Consider the following 15,782-nt stretch of genomic DNA (forward strand, 5'->3'; position numbering starts at 1 on the left):
CCTGGGGGGCTTCAGCAAGACTGTGGGCACTGCGCCCCACGCCGGGCCTGGCAGAGGGGCTGCACGGAGAGGCCCACAACCCAGGCTGTCCAGCGGCTGCTGCAGGACCGGGCTGGGGCCCTGGCTGTGGTTCACCGCCTGGCCTCAGACCAGACGGCCGGGCACCCGGCCCTTCAGGAGATGCTTGAATCAAGGGTCGAGCCAGGGGTTTCACCGCAGCTTTATTCCATGTTTTAGTGCATCATATTCCAGACAGAGCAGCTTTAATCGCTGCAGAGAGAGCGGCTCAGACGCCCAGGACCTGGCAACACCTCCGGATTGTTCCAGGTTTACACACACACGCAGCTCAGAGCCTCACTGCGCCCCGTGGTGCCTTCCTGCCTGACAAGTAACCGGCCTCCAGCGGAACAGCCCTTGTGTCCCCAACCCCGCAGCCGTGCAGACGACCTGAGCTGCGGCGGGCAGCACCCGGGGGCCAAGCAGGACGTCCCTCTTCCCGGCGGGAGAGCAGCTGTGGGCTGGGGGCCCAGGGGTGCTGGTGGGGGCAGAACCCTGATCCCGGCCGGGGAGGGGGTGCTCCCGTCTCGTCTAAGGCAAGCAGGTCCCTCTGCTGATCTGGGAGTTTCTGGCACCTGCACAATATTTGTGCTGATTTCCAGGCACATGTAAGCACCCAAGAACCCTTTTAATAAAAAAGGACCACATGCCCAGCGCACATGTGTCTCTCGGTTCCTAGCCTCAGTTTTGCAGCATCCGGGCAGCATCCTGGCACCTGAGCTGAGCAAAGACAGGGCGGGGGCCTGGATGCTGCAGGCGGGCTGGCACGTGGCAGGAAGAAACGCCTGCCAGCAGGTGAGTGGCTGAGGGCGGAGGTGGCCGCTGAGGTCGGGAGCCTGACCTGGGCTCGGGGGTCCAAGGCTGTGGCTGTGGCCCAGAGCCCCACAGGGGTGTCCATGCCACTGGCGGCCACGCTCCTGTGACAGCAGAATCCCGGGCAGGCCAGGCTGGGCCCTTTGGCACCTGGGCTCACTGCCCCAGGGACCAACACCTCCGAGGTGCAGCAGGAAGAGGAACCTGGGCCACCCGAGTGGGTGCGGGTGTGGGCACAGGCCGAGCAGAACTGGCCACGGCTCGGATGATGACCAGGAGCGGCTGGCCCCGCCTGTCCAGGTGGCCCCGCTGAGCCAGATGCGCCACCTCCTGGCAGGATGGTCCAGTCGCGTGCGGGCTCCACGGTTCTCTCATCAGAGGTTGCGGACAGAAAGTAAGGCGATTTCCAGAGCCCTCGCTCTGCTCCCCGCCTGCTGCAGCCAGAGCCCCTCCCGCAGGCTCTCGGCTTCTGCTCTCCTGCCAAGTTCGAGCCGAGAAAGCAAGTACACGGGGACACAAAGTGTCAGGCACAGAAACACAGCCAAATGCAGAGGCCTGGAGAGCACAGGGCTTCAGGGTTAGTGCAACGCTTCGCTTAGGACTTGGTCTGTATTTTATTCTCTTTCACTCAACAGAATAGAATTTCAAAATTTCCAAGTAGGTACGGGATGGCTGCCCCCTCCCTGTGCCCGGGCACCGGGATAGCAGGCCTCCCCAAGGGCGTTTGGCAAAGATGCTCCAGGGTCAGAGGAGGGGAGGCCTGAACTCCCCGGCCTCACGCAGCCGGGACCCTGTCCTGGCTCTCTTTGGTATCTCAGAAAATAGAAGCTGCCCGGCCCTCGCCAGGCCCTGGGCCACACCTGGCGCCCCGTCCTGGTGAGCTGCTCCAGCAAGGCCTCTCCTCGGCCACAGGCCTACAGCCAGCTGGTGCGTAGGGGCCGGGCTCATTTCTTATAGTGATTGGGGGCGTCCGCGAAGGCAAACTTGAGGCGGTAGGCCTCGGCCAGCAGCAGGCTGATGTCCTCGTCGCCCCAGTGGGCTGTAGGCAGGTTCTGGAGGAAGAGCAGCAGCTCCTGGGGAGAGAGACAGCCCGGGTCAGAGCAGGTACTGGCGTGGGGCAGGGGGTTGTCCCCGCAGCTGGAGCTCTGAGAAAATCACCGTCCGCAGTGGGTGAGCCAGAGGGGGCCCTGCAGTTGCCCGGCCCCCATGAACCGTGCTCCCCCAACCCCCTACTCGACCCCGCCAGGCCCCAAGCCCTGCAGCCAGAAGGAAGCACCCGCACGGCTCCCAGAGCTGCTGGGATACGGAGGGGCCGCCGCCCAGCACGTCACAGCTGCAGCCTTGCCAACCAGCCTCCCCAGCCCTCCCGGGCCCGGGTGCCGTCCGGATGGGGACAGCTAAGCTGTGGGCACTCAGGGCAGCCACCCAGAAGCCAGGCTTGGGCTCAGACCCTGGCTGGGGGGCCAGGCTGGCTGCCGCCCACCTGGGTCCTCAGGCTCCTTGTTGAGACAGGGGGCCCCAGCTTCCGCCTGGGGCATCAGGGCTGGCACTTGGCGAGGCAGGGGCCCTGTGCCAGGCCTGCTGTCCTCGTGCCCCGCCCCCCCAGGTCACAGGGTCCTGTCCCCACTCCCAAAGCACGAGCCACGCACGGGACTCTCCGCTAACGTGGCTTCGCTGTGGCTGCGTCTCCTTCCTTGGTCCCATTTCCTTCTGCGTTTTGGACACTTTCTGGGGGCCTTTAAATTGAATTCACGGAGCAAATTTCCCTGGCAGAAGGTCCCCGCGGACACGTCGACATCAACCTGCTGTCTTTCCCCATTAGATGCAACTTACACGGATGCCAATCCAATCCTGAGCAGGTCGTAAATAAATACCTTTGGTTTTATTTTTAATCCACTTCGCTTCATATTATCGTGACCCCGCTACTTGCAAGGTGAGAGCAATACCCTCGCATGGCGGGCGCTCGCCGACTCCACGGCACACTCAATTTCGAATCTAATTTCGTCCCGAAGGCCCACTGGATGGAGGGGAATAGAAATGGCCAGTGCCTCAGCCTCAGTGCTAACGGAGGGAAAATCTATGCGCTGGCCTTTGCACGAGGCAGGAGCACAGCCAAACGCGCCCTTAAACGCCGACTGCTGTTTTAAAGAGGCCTGTCTCGCCCACGCGCTGGGCACAGATGTCTCTGACCTGGGAGCCACGGTGCATCCCCGGCCGCGAGCTCCGCCGCAATTTCCACGTCATTTGGGTCCAGGGCCATCGGTCACCGCCGGTCACCTCGCTGTCACAGGGTCGCGTGGCGGGAGGGAGGGCCGGGTCCAGCAGACCGTGAGGGCAGTTCGCTTTCTAATCTCGACTTCTCCATAAACAGGGCTGTGACCACGTTAGCAGATAAAACGGTTAACGCGAGGCTTGCTGGCGACCTTGTTAGGAACCAAAGATGAGTCAGGGTCCCGTGGTTCTCTGCCTCCTGCGTCCACGGGACGCCACCCCAGCAGCAAAGCCACAGCGACGGTGCCCCCCGCCGCCCGCAGTCAGCCTGCGTCCTGCGCGTTCCTCCACGCGGGCACGCGAGGGACCGTCACACAGCCCGGAGGCCCGAAGTTCCCACTCCTGACCGGCCTCACTGTCCCCGGGAGTCTCGGCACCGCCCCCAGGGCAGCGGCCCCGCCTCTGGCTGCCCTGCTTCTGCGTGTGATGAGCGGTGTGACTGCCACAGCACCAGCACGTGGACTGTAGCTGGCTGTCCTTTACCCGGCGGTCCCCTGCGGAGGTCCTGCCGGGGCCGCCCCAGCCAGGGGGCTCATTGCAGGGCAGAGGCCAGGGTAGAGTCCCTGGGTGAGGGGGGGCAGAGCGAGGGGTGGCAGCCAGAGCGGGGACATTCCCGTGCTCACTACCGTAAACAGGTGCAGGGGCCGGCTTCCGCCTCCGGTGGGTTCCAGGGGGTGAGCTGTCCAGCATTAAGGAGCAAAAAATGTCCCCGGCTCCGGGGATCTCTCGCCAAGAGGGTTTCATTTTTTCCGGCAAGGCGATTACATTGCTCTCTGCTGGGTATGGTGACCCCTCCCGGCTGCCTTCCCAGGAAGGACGAAACGGTGACACGCTGGTGTCCAGGGCAGTGGGCAGGGTCCCCTCTCAGGGCCCTGGTTTTCCGTCTGGTTGGCCCCTGGCAGAGGCTCCCGAGAGTGTGGGCAGCAAGGCCACAGCTGGACGTGGAGGCTCTGAGTCCAAGGCCCTCCCCCATCACGGCCCCACAGAACTCTGCAGGGACACAGAGTAACCTGTCTCCTCTGGGACGTCAACAGGCCCATGTGTCCCTGCGTCCCCAACACGAAGCACCCGGCACGAGGTGCCGACCAGGCAGCAGCGGCAGCTGAGAGCCCGCACACTTTTAAAGGGGGCTGCACTGCAGATGCCAGCCCTGCGCTCACGTCACGGCTCAGGGGCCCTGGGCCAGTCCCACGGCTCCACGCCTCGGTTTGCTCATCCGTAAATGGGGACACTACGGCCCTCCCTCCCAGGGTTTTCAGTTTATGCAGCGTGCCCTGACAGGTGAGAGTCACCTGCTGCCACTCTTGCTCAGGGACCGTCGGCGGCGCTGGTAATGACCACGGCAGCTCCAGAACATTTGCTGCTGAACAGACGATGAGGGGGGGAAACGCCAGATCGTCTGGCAAACAAGCCCACGAGGAAATGCACTTCTGAGTGGACAGCCCGCTCGAGGAGTCAGCGCCTCCCCTGAGGAACGACACGCAGCATGTGTGCGGCCCCGCGGGCTGCAGGTTAGACCCTGACCACGGAGCTGCGTGACCGAGCTATGTGGGGGTGTTTCGAGGGGCGCCCAGGAACCAGCGAGGACACTGCTTTTCAGCATCTTAGAGCTCAATTGTCAGATTCTGAGGTCGGATCCAGAGGCGCGGTCTGTAACTTAGTCCCCAGAAGTGGTCAAGCGAGAGCTGCTCTGTGCACAGAGCAGAAGGACCCTCACCTGTCCGCCCTGTGCAGGACTTGGGCCATCACACAGCCAGGTCTGGACCGCACCTGACCGTCCCAAGCTCACGACAGCCAGCAGGACCCGCCAGGCTGCCTGGAAGAGGCTCCTTCCCTGGTGCCCAGGGCTCTGAGCTCCAGGCTCTAAGAGCTCTTCCTGGTGGACACGAACGCCCTGCCCTGCTCGACGGGAGCAAGAGTGTCTGCGGAGAAGGGACGTGCCCGCACCCTGACCTGATGCAGGTTCAGGTTCCCCTGATGGAAGGGGGGAGGCAGGACTGTTGCGGCAGAACGACAGAGGGGCCAGCGCCGTCTCCCGTCTGCTCCTCTGCTCATTCATCTGTGACAACAGACCCGGGGCGGCCCGAGTGTCCGGCGTGGCTGCTCGCTCTGGGCACCACGTGGCGGAACCCGACCCAGGCGGCCCTGCCCTCGTGGAGAAGTGAGCCCAACACTGAGGTCCGACAGCTGGCCGTTCTCGCCGTGGCCCCGCTTGCCCACCCGGCGTGGGGTCCCGGGGAGGCTGCGGTCACGCACCAGGTCGCGGAGTCTGAACAAGCCTGTGAAATGTTCCCCAACTGTTCCATTGATCACAGGCTGAATTTTAGATGCACAGGATTCAATAAAATACTAATCCTTCCCATTCGGTGGGGCTCCCGGGAGCTCTCCCACGTGGCGGGCGTGACCCAGCGCGGCCCTAACGCGCCCGACACGGCCTCCGGCTCCCGGGGAGCGCGGCCGCGACGACCCAGGCCAGGCCATCCCCGCAGGACCCGTGGACAGAGGACCACCGGACGCTCCCCGTCATCGCGGCCCCCCCGCCGCGCGCGGGGCAGAGCAGATGCAGGCGCGTAAACACGGGCACCGCGCAGGGCGGAGGGAAATTCATGGTGACGGGCTCGGGGCCCACCTGCCGACTCTTCTCGTCCTCTCCGCTTAACTGAGGAGAAACAGCAGCCCCTGCGCGACACAGCTAACAGGCCTAATTGGTATAATTCACTTTTCCCCTGAAGTCTGACGGTCAATTTGTGCAGCTTGGCCAGCGAACCTGCCACCGGGAAGCCCTGACCGTCTGCAGGAGGACAGCCCTGCACCTGGGGAGGCCGTGGGGACACTGAGGCTCGGGGAGCAGGGCCGAGCTCCTGGAGGACAGGCCTCGGGCATGGCTCTGGAACGGCTGGGACCAAGCAGGAGAGGCTGGAAGCCCAGCCTAGGGCCTGGGTGGCTTGGCACCCACATGGCACACAAGCCTGGCCCCGCCAAGCAGAGGTGGCCAGGAGCCCTGGAAACCAAGGCAGGGACAGTGACAGGAGTGACCTCCAGGCGGGGTTGGGGGTGGGGGGTGGTCAGAGGATCGGTGACTCAGAACCGATCTTGGTGCAGAGAAAGCGCCACAAGAGTGGCCCCCAGTCTACCGTCACCCATGTCACTGTGTCCCACGGAACCCGGGGTCCCTGAGTGCGTTAGCGCCCCAGGGCTGTGCTGAGGACCAGAGGGGTGGCGCACGGGCTGAGCACGACGCCTGGCACGCGGGAGCGGCCCCTGCTGCCACTCCTGGCTCTCAGGCAACGGGAGCAGTGGTTGCACGAGGCCAAGGCTGGGCTCTGCAGAGCACCTGCGCCAGGCCCGCCCTCTGGGCAGGACATGCCCGTCTGGGCCCCCCAAGCCAGTCTCCAGGGACCATGCATGCCGAAGGTCAAGGTCACAGTCCTGGCCCGACAGCTGCTGCAGCCATGGGTCATCTGGACTCCCGCCTGTGTGGGGTCTGCTGGGGTGTGGATCCGCATTCAGCATAAAATACCTGCTCCGGTAGGTAACGCGTAAAAGGGAAGAGAATGGGGCTGAGACTGGATTGCACCACAGCGGGGCTGGGGTGCCTGCTGGCAGCGCTGAGGACACTGGGGGGCGGGTCGAACAGTTCCGGTGCCCCTCGAAGGCCACCCTGGGAGCCCCAGGAGGCCAAGTGGCAGCTGCAACCCCACCGAGGCTGCCCTCCTGAGCCCTGACCCTGACAGGACCCTGCCTCTTGGACAGGCCACCTGCTCAGAGGGGGCTGCCCCCTCCAGCATGTCCCCACGCTCCCCCCAGCACTTAGAAGTACGTCTTATTGGGACGCGGCAGCCCTGGACGGGTAGTCAGCCCTGACGTGGTCCTGGCTGGGCCCTCCTCCTCCAAGAGACCAGAGGATACCACCAGGGGAAGGTGGCTGGGTGGGCGGACACAGGCCTGTGATGCTTCTGGAGGCGGCGGGGGTGGGGATGGGGGGGCGGTTAAATAACTGAGACCCTGTCCGCGTCCACGCCCAGAGACCCTTGTAGGAAAGGTACCCATGAAGAGCTCATCCTTCCGCCTCTTATTTTTAACCGTTATCACACTCAACGCCCTTTAGCCGTGGATCCAAGACTCAGAACACAACCCGACGGGCAGCAGATGTGAAGGTGGCCACACAAATGTCAGGCTGCACCGGCCGCTGCTCCTCCTGGGGGACGGTCTTTGGGGGCCCGCCCCACCACGTCCACTCCCGCGTCCCCCCCAGACTCGGACCTCAGCAGCCAGGAAGAGACTCGCTGCTCGGACACCCTAACACCTTCCGGGAGGGGCCGGGCACACGGGCAGTGCGGTCCTGGTCCCTGCGCGGCGCTGGGCCCCCCGAGGCCGCCTCCCGCCTCCCTCCCTCCCTCTCCCGCCCAGACCGTCCCGTGACAGCTGATTCTTTGACAATCCAGTTATTAGTCTGAAAATCTTGTCAAGTTCTGAACCAAACCAGGGCTAAAAATAGAAGGACGTTGACAGCCAGCTGGGATGGACGGCCAGCTGCCAGGCTGGCCAGCTCGTCAGTGACAGTCCTCCAGAAGGCGGGAAATGGAAGGTGACACTGCAACAGAGGGATCTTCTGAGAGGCCTCTGAGGCTCCGGGAGGCGCACTGTCCCTGCAATTAATTCCATGCTTCTTTGCCAAAAAAGGAATTCTAAGGAGAAAACACGGCTGGGTCCTGAAAACACCAGCTTGCCACGAGTGCCCGCTGGAGCCGGCCTCTCCGTTTCATGTCTCTGCGCGTGGCTGGGAGGCGCTGGATCCGCACACAGAGGATGTTTAAAATCCTGGCACGGCGATCAGGGCCAGCTCCACCTTGCAGAGACCCCACCGCTTTGTGGGGTGTGGGGCCGGGCGGCTGGGGAGGAGCGGGACCCCGAGAACGCCCAGTGGGGGAGGGCGGCCACTTAGAGGAGGGAGGCCCCAGCCCCACGTGTCTACGGGGCAGCAGGGACGGCTCTCAGCGCGGGCAGCGGGGAGGCGCCGTGGAGACGGCTGCGAGCCTGAGCCTTCGGTCAGCAGCTGTTACGCAGTCCTGGCGCCTGGGCCCTGGGGCTGCGGTCCCGCCCCCCAACCCCAGCTCCCCTCCCGGCCCCCCGCCCACCCATCCTCCAGTGGATGACCCCACCCAGCCCCCGCCCCCCATCTCCCACCCTCCCCTATCCATCACCCACACGCGGCAATGCCTGCTTTGTCTCCAAAAGACAACCATTCCCCACAGTCCTCTGCTCTGGACAAGCCCCCTAACCCCTGGCACTCGTACCCGGCCTCGAGCCCTGGCCTGCAGGCTGGGGGTCCCTGCAGGTTGGCCCTGGTCGGCTCCCATCCCACCCAGGCTGCTCCTCTTTCAGAAACAACATTCGGGAGTCCCCGTTGTGGCTCAGAGGTAACGAACTCAACGAGTATCCGTGAAGTTGAGGGTTCAATCCCTGGCCTCGCTCAGGGGGTTAAGGATCTGGACCCGGTATTGCCGTGAGCTGTGGTGTAGGTCACAGCCATGGCTCGGATCCCACGTTGCTGTGGCTGAGGTGTAGGCCAGCGGCTATTGCTCTGATTTGACCCCTAGCCTGGGAACCTCCACATGTCACAGGTGCAGCCCTAAAAAGACCCAAAAAAAAGAAAGAAAGAAAGAAACAACACTCAGCATCTCCTTCCGCTTCGACCCAGAGGCACTTCCCCGGCCGTCACAAGGCGGCCGGAGCAACAAGGCCCGCTCCCCAGAGGAAGATGGGAAGGGAGGTGGTGGCAGGAGCCCCGCAACGCCCAGCTCAGGAAGAACACTGGGGGACGCCCAAGGAGACGGGAAAAGGCCGCCACCATCAGGCGGGCTGCACTGGGGGCGGGACAGGGGACCACGCTGGCCAAGGAAGCTGCATGCAGGGCTGTCCCGAGCCAGGGCGCCGGCTGGAGGCCGCTCTTCCCCTTCCCGACAGCCGGGCTCCGAGAGGCCACGTGGAAAGGCCACGAGGCTTCGAGCTCTCACAAGCTCGGTCCTCCTCAACCCAGGGGGCCAGGGCCTCCCACGAAGGCCCAGGCCCCTCGGTGAACTGTCCCCAGCCCCCGGGGGACTGTGGCGACCCCAGGGTTTCGCCCACCGGGGAGAGGGGCCGCCAGCAGGGCCGAGCTGGAGCCACAGCCCCAGGACAGCCCACAACAATAGGCCACACTTTCAGAGGCTGCATCCGGACCAGAGTGAGGTGGGCCTGCGGCGGAACCAAGGTCACGAGTCCACTAGCATGGTGGCCTTGTCCTTGCCACATACGTTATAGGACCGGCTGGACTTCCCCAGCTGTTGGCGTCTGCTCTCACAGTGACCCCTCCGTGGCCCGGGAGTCCGAGGGGAGATGCAGAGCGGCCTCCACACTGGTGTGGCCAGGGCCACCCCTCTCACCCTGGGAGCCAGGAGCCCAAAGGAAGGAAACAGGCCCTGCGCAGCCAACCGCGACTGCTTCCTGGGATGGAAACGGCCCTTGCTCGGGCGCGCTTGCAAAGAGCACCCCCCACCCCCCGCCCGGGATCCGTCTTCTCATTCCCTTGACGGCGTCCTTCGCAGGACGGAAGACTTCACGTTAACGAGTCCAGCTTTACTGTGTTGCTCACGGACCGTCTTTGGCGGAGGGGCCTCGCCGCGTGCGGGCTCCGTCCTCAGCCACCTTCCTGCAGCTGCGCAGCTGTGTGTCTCACGTTGGGGTCTGTGTCCCAGGCTGAGGTCATCGAGGGAAGGCGGCAGCGTCGTGTCTGGACTCACCTTCCTGCAGGCGGATGGCGGCCGCTCCGGCACTGCTTGTTTGGAGGCCGTCTCTGCACTGCTGGGCGGCCTGGGCCCTGTCAGAGCCGCTGGCTCTCATCTCGGGGCCCGGCCCCGGCTCTGGGTTCTGTTCCACGGGGCTGTGTGTCTCCTCTTTGCCAACACACACGGTCGTCGGTGTGGACGCCGCAGTGACCTACCCTCCCCTTCTCCGTGTCCATACTGTGTGGGCCCTTCTGGGTCCTTCCGCCCCTTCCTATAAAGCTTTAGAGTGAGTCTGCCCACGACCAAGAGGTCTGCGCAGGTGAACGCCAGCACCTCCCCGACACGTGCGCCCCGACTCCCCGACCGGTCCCCGTGTGAGGCGCCCAGCGGTCACCTGCGGCAGCAGCAGGGGACCACGCCTCACCGGTCCACACAGCCACCCTTCCGGTCCTGGCTCGACCCCTGCGGACGCCCCTCTGGGCAGGGCCTTCCGTGCATGTGCCGGTCTGCGGGGACAAGACAGGGGGGTGGCTGGGAAGGGACTGACGCTCCCCCGGGCCCGGCTGTTCCTCGTGTCCTGTGCTTCCCACACAGCGGGCAGCGCGTGGGCATCACTCCGGGGGAACGTTTCCCGCAAGTGGCAGGACAAGCACCCTGACGGGGACGCTTACCACGCGAGCTGGTTCTTGGAGGCCCTTCAAACCCAGTGAACCAGCCCGGCACGGACACCCCGGCTACGACTCGGCTCCGTTAGGACCCTTTCCTCTTGTTTTCAGGAACATCGAAGGGTCGCCATCAAGTACTCTGGGCCTGAGATTTACGGGCTTTCAGGGGCAAAAGTTTCACTTCTCTCTTCATCACTTCAGAGGGGTCGCAAGAAGAGATAGATGCTCCCTGCCTCACCCCCATCTGCTCCAAGGGCCGTGGGGACAGGGTGGACTCTGCCGGGCTCAAGCTGGCCAGCTGGGATGGAGGTGGGGTGCAGAGGTGGCCTCCAGGGCCTGACCCACCAGCACAGCACCCCCCTGGGGGACAGAGCCTGGGTTGCCAGAAGAGGGCCTCCGGAAGGCCAGAGCAGAGGTCTGCGTTGTCTCTTTCCAGAGACCCATCCATCGGGGGAGGTGACCTCCATGGGGCAGTCACCCTCGGGGCCTGCGTGTGACTTTGCTGTATGACTCGCTTCCTCGAGGGCAAAGACTCAGACGGACGAGGCCCAACAGTGCTCAACCGGGAGCAGCAGCCATGTGCCCAAGTACACGTTGAGATGAGGGTGGGTGGATGGGTGGGTAGGCGGATGGGTGGGTGGATGGATGGGGATGGAGGGGTGGATGGATGGATGGGCAGATGATGAATGGATGGGTGATGAATGAGTGATGGAAGGATGGGTGGATGGATGGATGATGGATGGATGGATGAATGGACGTGTGGGTAGATGGATGGAAGACGGATGGATGGGTGATGAATGAGTGATGGAAGGATGGGTGGGTGGATGGATGATGGATGGATGGATGGGGATGGATGGGGATGGAGGGGTGGATGGGTGGGTGGGTGGATGGACGGAGAGATGGGCGGATGGATGGATATTTGGATGGTGGGTGGGTGGTTTGGGTGACAGATGGAGGGGTGGTATATGGGCAGGTAGGAGGATGGATGGATGAAAAATGAAATATGAAAATAAAGCAACTTCTGGGACAGTCCTGAAAGTAGGCCTGTGGCTCTCACCTCCCCACTGGAGGCCAGCAAGGCCCACGAGCAGCCAGCCTTGGCCTGAGCCTGTGGGGCCACAACTGTGGCAGATTTAGGTACATGCTCCCTTGCCTGGCAGATGGCCTAGCACACAGGAGGCTTATGTTCCATTAGCCCTGTCACTGATCAAACTGATGCATAAAAATGCGAAAACGTCCTGTGCCAGGAAACCACTTCACAGAGCGGAATTGCAGCCACATCCCCCTATTGCAGGTTGAGGTCTCCTTGGGAACTGGTGGAAGCTGACACACAGAGCTGGGGTCTCTCGGTGAGGACAGCGGCCAAGGCAGCCCTTCCTCTCCTGCCTCCTCCCTCCTGCCCCAGGAAACACCACACACACACCACCCAACCTTCCAAAGAAACCCCCAACACTAACCTCGACTAACAAAGGAAAACCCACACCTTGAAGCAGGCGTTTGGGAAAACCCTCACGCAGCCATTTCTTCTCGCAGATTCTTGGCGCCCGCTTCCGAGGGGGTGGCTGGGAGGCTGACTTCCTGAGGCATTTGTCTGGGGCAAGCAGGCTGGCAGCTGGGTGTGGGGTTGGATGGCCTGGGGTCCAGGCGGCTATGTGGCCACAGGTGGGTCAATCTCTGAGCCCCAGGCCTGAGGACAACCCCGCCCTGCGGAAGAGCTGTTCCGAGAACTGAAACGTGCCTGTGAAGGGCACAGTGGGCCCCAGAAGACCCGCAAACAGTGGGGCAGCTCACAGTGTCACTCGGATCTGGACCCCCGCCTGGGGGCTGGGGTGGTGAGGGCAGGTGACCTGTGAGGCCCTAACCCCGGGTGCGGGGTCTGAGCCCCAGGCCCCTCCAACTCAGCACGCGCTCGAGGCTGCCTGCTGGCTGGTGGTCGGGAGAGACACATATACTGGGTGGGACTGAGTTCTCACTGCACTGACACACCCCTGTGCCAGGGGGAATCACGTGCCTAAGGGCCCGCCACCAGCCTGGGCCCAGAGCAGCCTCACTGGAGCCTCCAGGACCAGCCCCAGGAACAGGCCACCACTTCCGGCTGCAGGTGCAGGGCAGCTGGGAAGGGGCCCCCCTCCAGGCTGGTCAGCTGCCAGCCCAGGGCAGCTTCCAGGTACACAACCCGCTTCCTGAAACGCACCCACACGCGACCGGGGAGACCCGGGTGGAGCCCCACTGGCCGCCAGAAAGACGCGACACTTCAGCACACACATGCGGAGCCGGGGCGAGCTGGTTATTTCCACTGATTCCTAAACACACGCGCCTCACTTCCTGCTCAAAATCACGTGCACTGCTGCCCGGGAGGAGGAAGGGCGTCAAGAACCGCCGGGCGTCGTGTGGGGCGTCGTGGCCGCTCCTGGCCCCCCGTCTCCCAAGTGCCAGAGGTGCCATGTGACAAAGATTAAGTGGACATTAATGCAGCAGGGGAGCAGGCAGAGCCACAGCCTGGTGTTTAAGGGTGAGATTCTAGTCCAGAGTGATCAGGGAACGGGAGCCGTCACGTCACCTGACTTTGCGGCAGGTCCAGGGGCTGGGGTGCGTGTTCCGGCGGGAGTTGAGTTTATGGTGACGGGGTCACCTGGAGACACAGACCACGGCACTGGAGCACGGTCTGCCCCAGTGACCCACGGGTGCAAACGTGCGCGCGGGCTAAGCCTGCACCAGCATGACCCCCAGCGAGACGGGACCCCAGCCGGCATGCCCGCCTCCTCCCAAGCGACCGAGAGCCGGGGAGGAGGTCTGCGGCCAGGGGCTGGCTCATCGCTGAGACCCCGTCCCACCTGTCCCAGTGGGTCACCCTCCACACAGCCCCTCTCGGAACCCCTGGGAGCACAGTCTCAAAGCTCCCTGCACAGAACAAGAGACAGGGATGCAGGAGCTGGGAGCTTCCCGGGCATCTCGACACGAGGCAGGTCCCAGGCACGTACCCCAGAAAGGGCGTGTGTGGGGCGTGGCCACGCGTGGTCCCCACGGCGGTGCCAGCGGCATCCTCTGAGGTGCCTCCATCAGCAGCTTCTGCCCCAGACACACTGCCTGGCAGGTAGGCGGGGGGGCAGCCATTGGGAGCCTGGTCCTGGTACCCAGACAGTTGCGGCAAGAGCCCGGGGTGACCCTGTGCACACTCGGTGAAACACACGCAGTCAGTTCCAGCAAAGCTCCGTGTGGGGGTTACGAGGGCCTTGCCAGGCCACAGGGCTCAACTCCAGGCTGGACCACCAGATGCACTGGCCACAGACTCAGGAACTGGCCACACGTGCGTTCTGGGTTTCTGCCAAACAGACTGCTGGGCAGCACACAGCTGTCCAATAACGCCACAGAGGCTCCCCAAGGACCTGGATGAGAAAGGGGGGCGCCTGGAGCCTCCCCACAGAGGCGCCGCCGGCCAAGCAGGGGCCTAGAGCTGCAGACCCTTGGCCTCTCCAGGAAAACACGTCCACGTCACGCCAACTGTAGGTCCCTGCTGTCCACTGCCTGACCCACTGCCCTGCCAGTGGGACTGTGTGTCTGGAACTGGAACCTCAGGGCACACAGCCTGCAGCAGGCCCCTCCCACAGGCTGTAACCCTGGGCACTTCTTCCTCAGGAAGGGGGGCCTGGGGGGTAACCCTGAGCTGCTCTACGTCCCGACTCCCTGGCCAGGACAGTGGGTTCACAGGCAGCATCTCCCAGGTTCCCAAGCCTTTGAATTACTGGGGACTAGGAATCCTACTGGGTGACAGTGACACTGGCGACAACACCCCGCCTGTGTTCTCCCTGCATCTGCAACAACCCTGGGGGGCCCCCCATCCTAGAGGGAGACACTGAGCCCCAGAGAGGGACGCAATCTGCTCTCCGCCAAGGTTCACCTTGGGCAGGGAGGGTCCCTGCTCTGGGCGCAGAGCGTGAGGCTGGAGGCGGAGGCACCCCAGCTCATGCAGACAGTGCCCAGGAGCGCCTGCCCAGCGGAGAAGGGAAGACAGGGCTTAGTGGGGTCCTCGGCCCCCTGACAAGGGGCAGCCAGGGGTCTGTGTGCCGCAAGGGGCGAGACGAAGGGCGGGAGGCCAGGGGTCTGCAAGGCCCCGCAGCCCACCGGCAGGTCCCTCCACCCCGCCAGCCTTGCTGAGAATCAGACACACTAAATAAAAGAAGAGCAAATATTTTTTCTTTGCATGAGAAGTTAAAAGATCAATGTGCTTTATCGCAAAAAACAAACACCCCAAAATTGAATTGAGAAATCCTATCATATTTGCCCTGAAAACCCTCAAATGAATAAGGGTAACAAGACGACCATTCTGTGCAGATCGAGGGCGTTTAGGATTGAAAGTGGATCTTACGGCAGATTTCTTCCAGTTCCTTTCATCTTACCTTGCTCAATTAATTAGTTAGTTTTTTCGTGGCTACGCCCGCGCATATGGAAGTTCCTGGGCCAGGGATCAAATCCAAGCAGCAGTGACGGCAATGCTGGATCCTTTAAGCCACTGAGCTGGGCCAAGGATCAAACCGGAGCCGCTGCAGCCAGACTCTTAACCACTGCGCCACAGTGGGAAGTCCTCATTTTGCTTTATTTTTATGCAGCCTGAGGGCCGAGGACTTGACCAGCCTGGGACTCTGTGGCCAAGTCTGTTAGCTTTGCACTGGACCCTGCCGGGGGTTCTGGGTGGGTGAGCCGGGCCTGTAGGGTGCTGCACTGCAGGGGGCACCACGTGTCCTCTCCTGTCTGGATCCTGCAGCCCCCACCCCAAGGGGCCCAGATGTGCTGGAATGAGCAGCAATTCCCACAGGGACCTGTCCCCCCCCCCCCAGAGTTCCTCTCGGCCTCTCGGTGGGGAGGAGGTGGGTAAGTGGCCACTTGGTCACACGGGGGGTGGTGGCGAGGGGCCCAGCCCAGGACCCCTGGGTCTCCTGAGCACCGTGGCAGGGGCTGCAGGTAGTCGGCGTCCAAACCCTGGGGTCCCCTGGCTTCCCTGAGCCTCATCTTCAGCCTGGACATGGGGCCTGAGAGCCGCAAAGCCTCCGGCCTCTTCCACCGCCCACCCCGCTCTGCCAACTCCCCCAGGGCGGCCCAGAAGCCCCTGGACAGGTTCCCCCGGCCAGTCTCTTGAGCCAGACTGGCCCCATCAGAATGGTGTTGGCACGTGGTGGCACCTGCTCAGCGGCCACGCCCCTGTGTATCCCCC

General features: G+C 63.5%; 1 protein-coding gene across 3 annotated transcripts in view; it reads right to left on the reverse strand.

The window, feature by feature from the left end:
• Positions 1 to 204: 204 nt before the first annotated feature.
• Positions 205 to 15,782, reverse strand: part of TBC1D22A (TBC1 domain family member 22A) — a 255,450-nt gene continuing 239,872 nt past the window's right edge. For all 3 annotated transcript variants that reach the window (XM_047785951.1, XM_047785952.1, XM_047785950.1), the window contains one exon: positions 205 to 1,943. In XM_047785951.1, coding sequence (XP_047641907.1) covers positions 1,815 to 1,943 — 129 coding nt within the window. In that variant the 3' untranslated portion in view covers positions 205 to 1,814. The remainder of the gene's footprint in view (positions 1,944 to 15,782) is intronic.

The sequence above is a fragment of the Phacochoerus africanus genome, chromosome 7 (genome assembly GCF_016906955.1).
Source record: "Phacochoerus africanus isolate WHEZ1 chromosome 7, ROS_Pafr_v1, whole genome shotgun sequence".
Classification (NCBI taxonomy): Eukaryota; Metazoa; Chordata; class Mammalia; order Artiodactyla; family Suidae; genus Phacochoerus; species Phacochoerus africanus.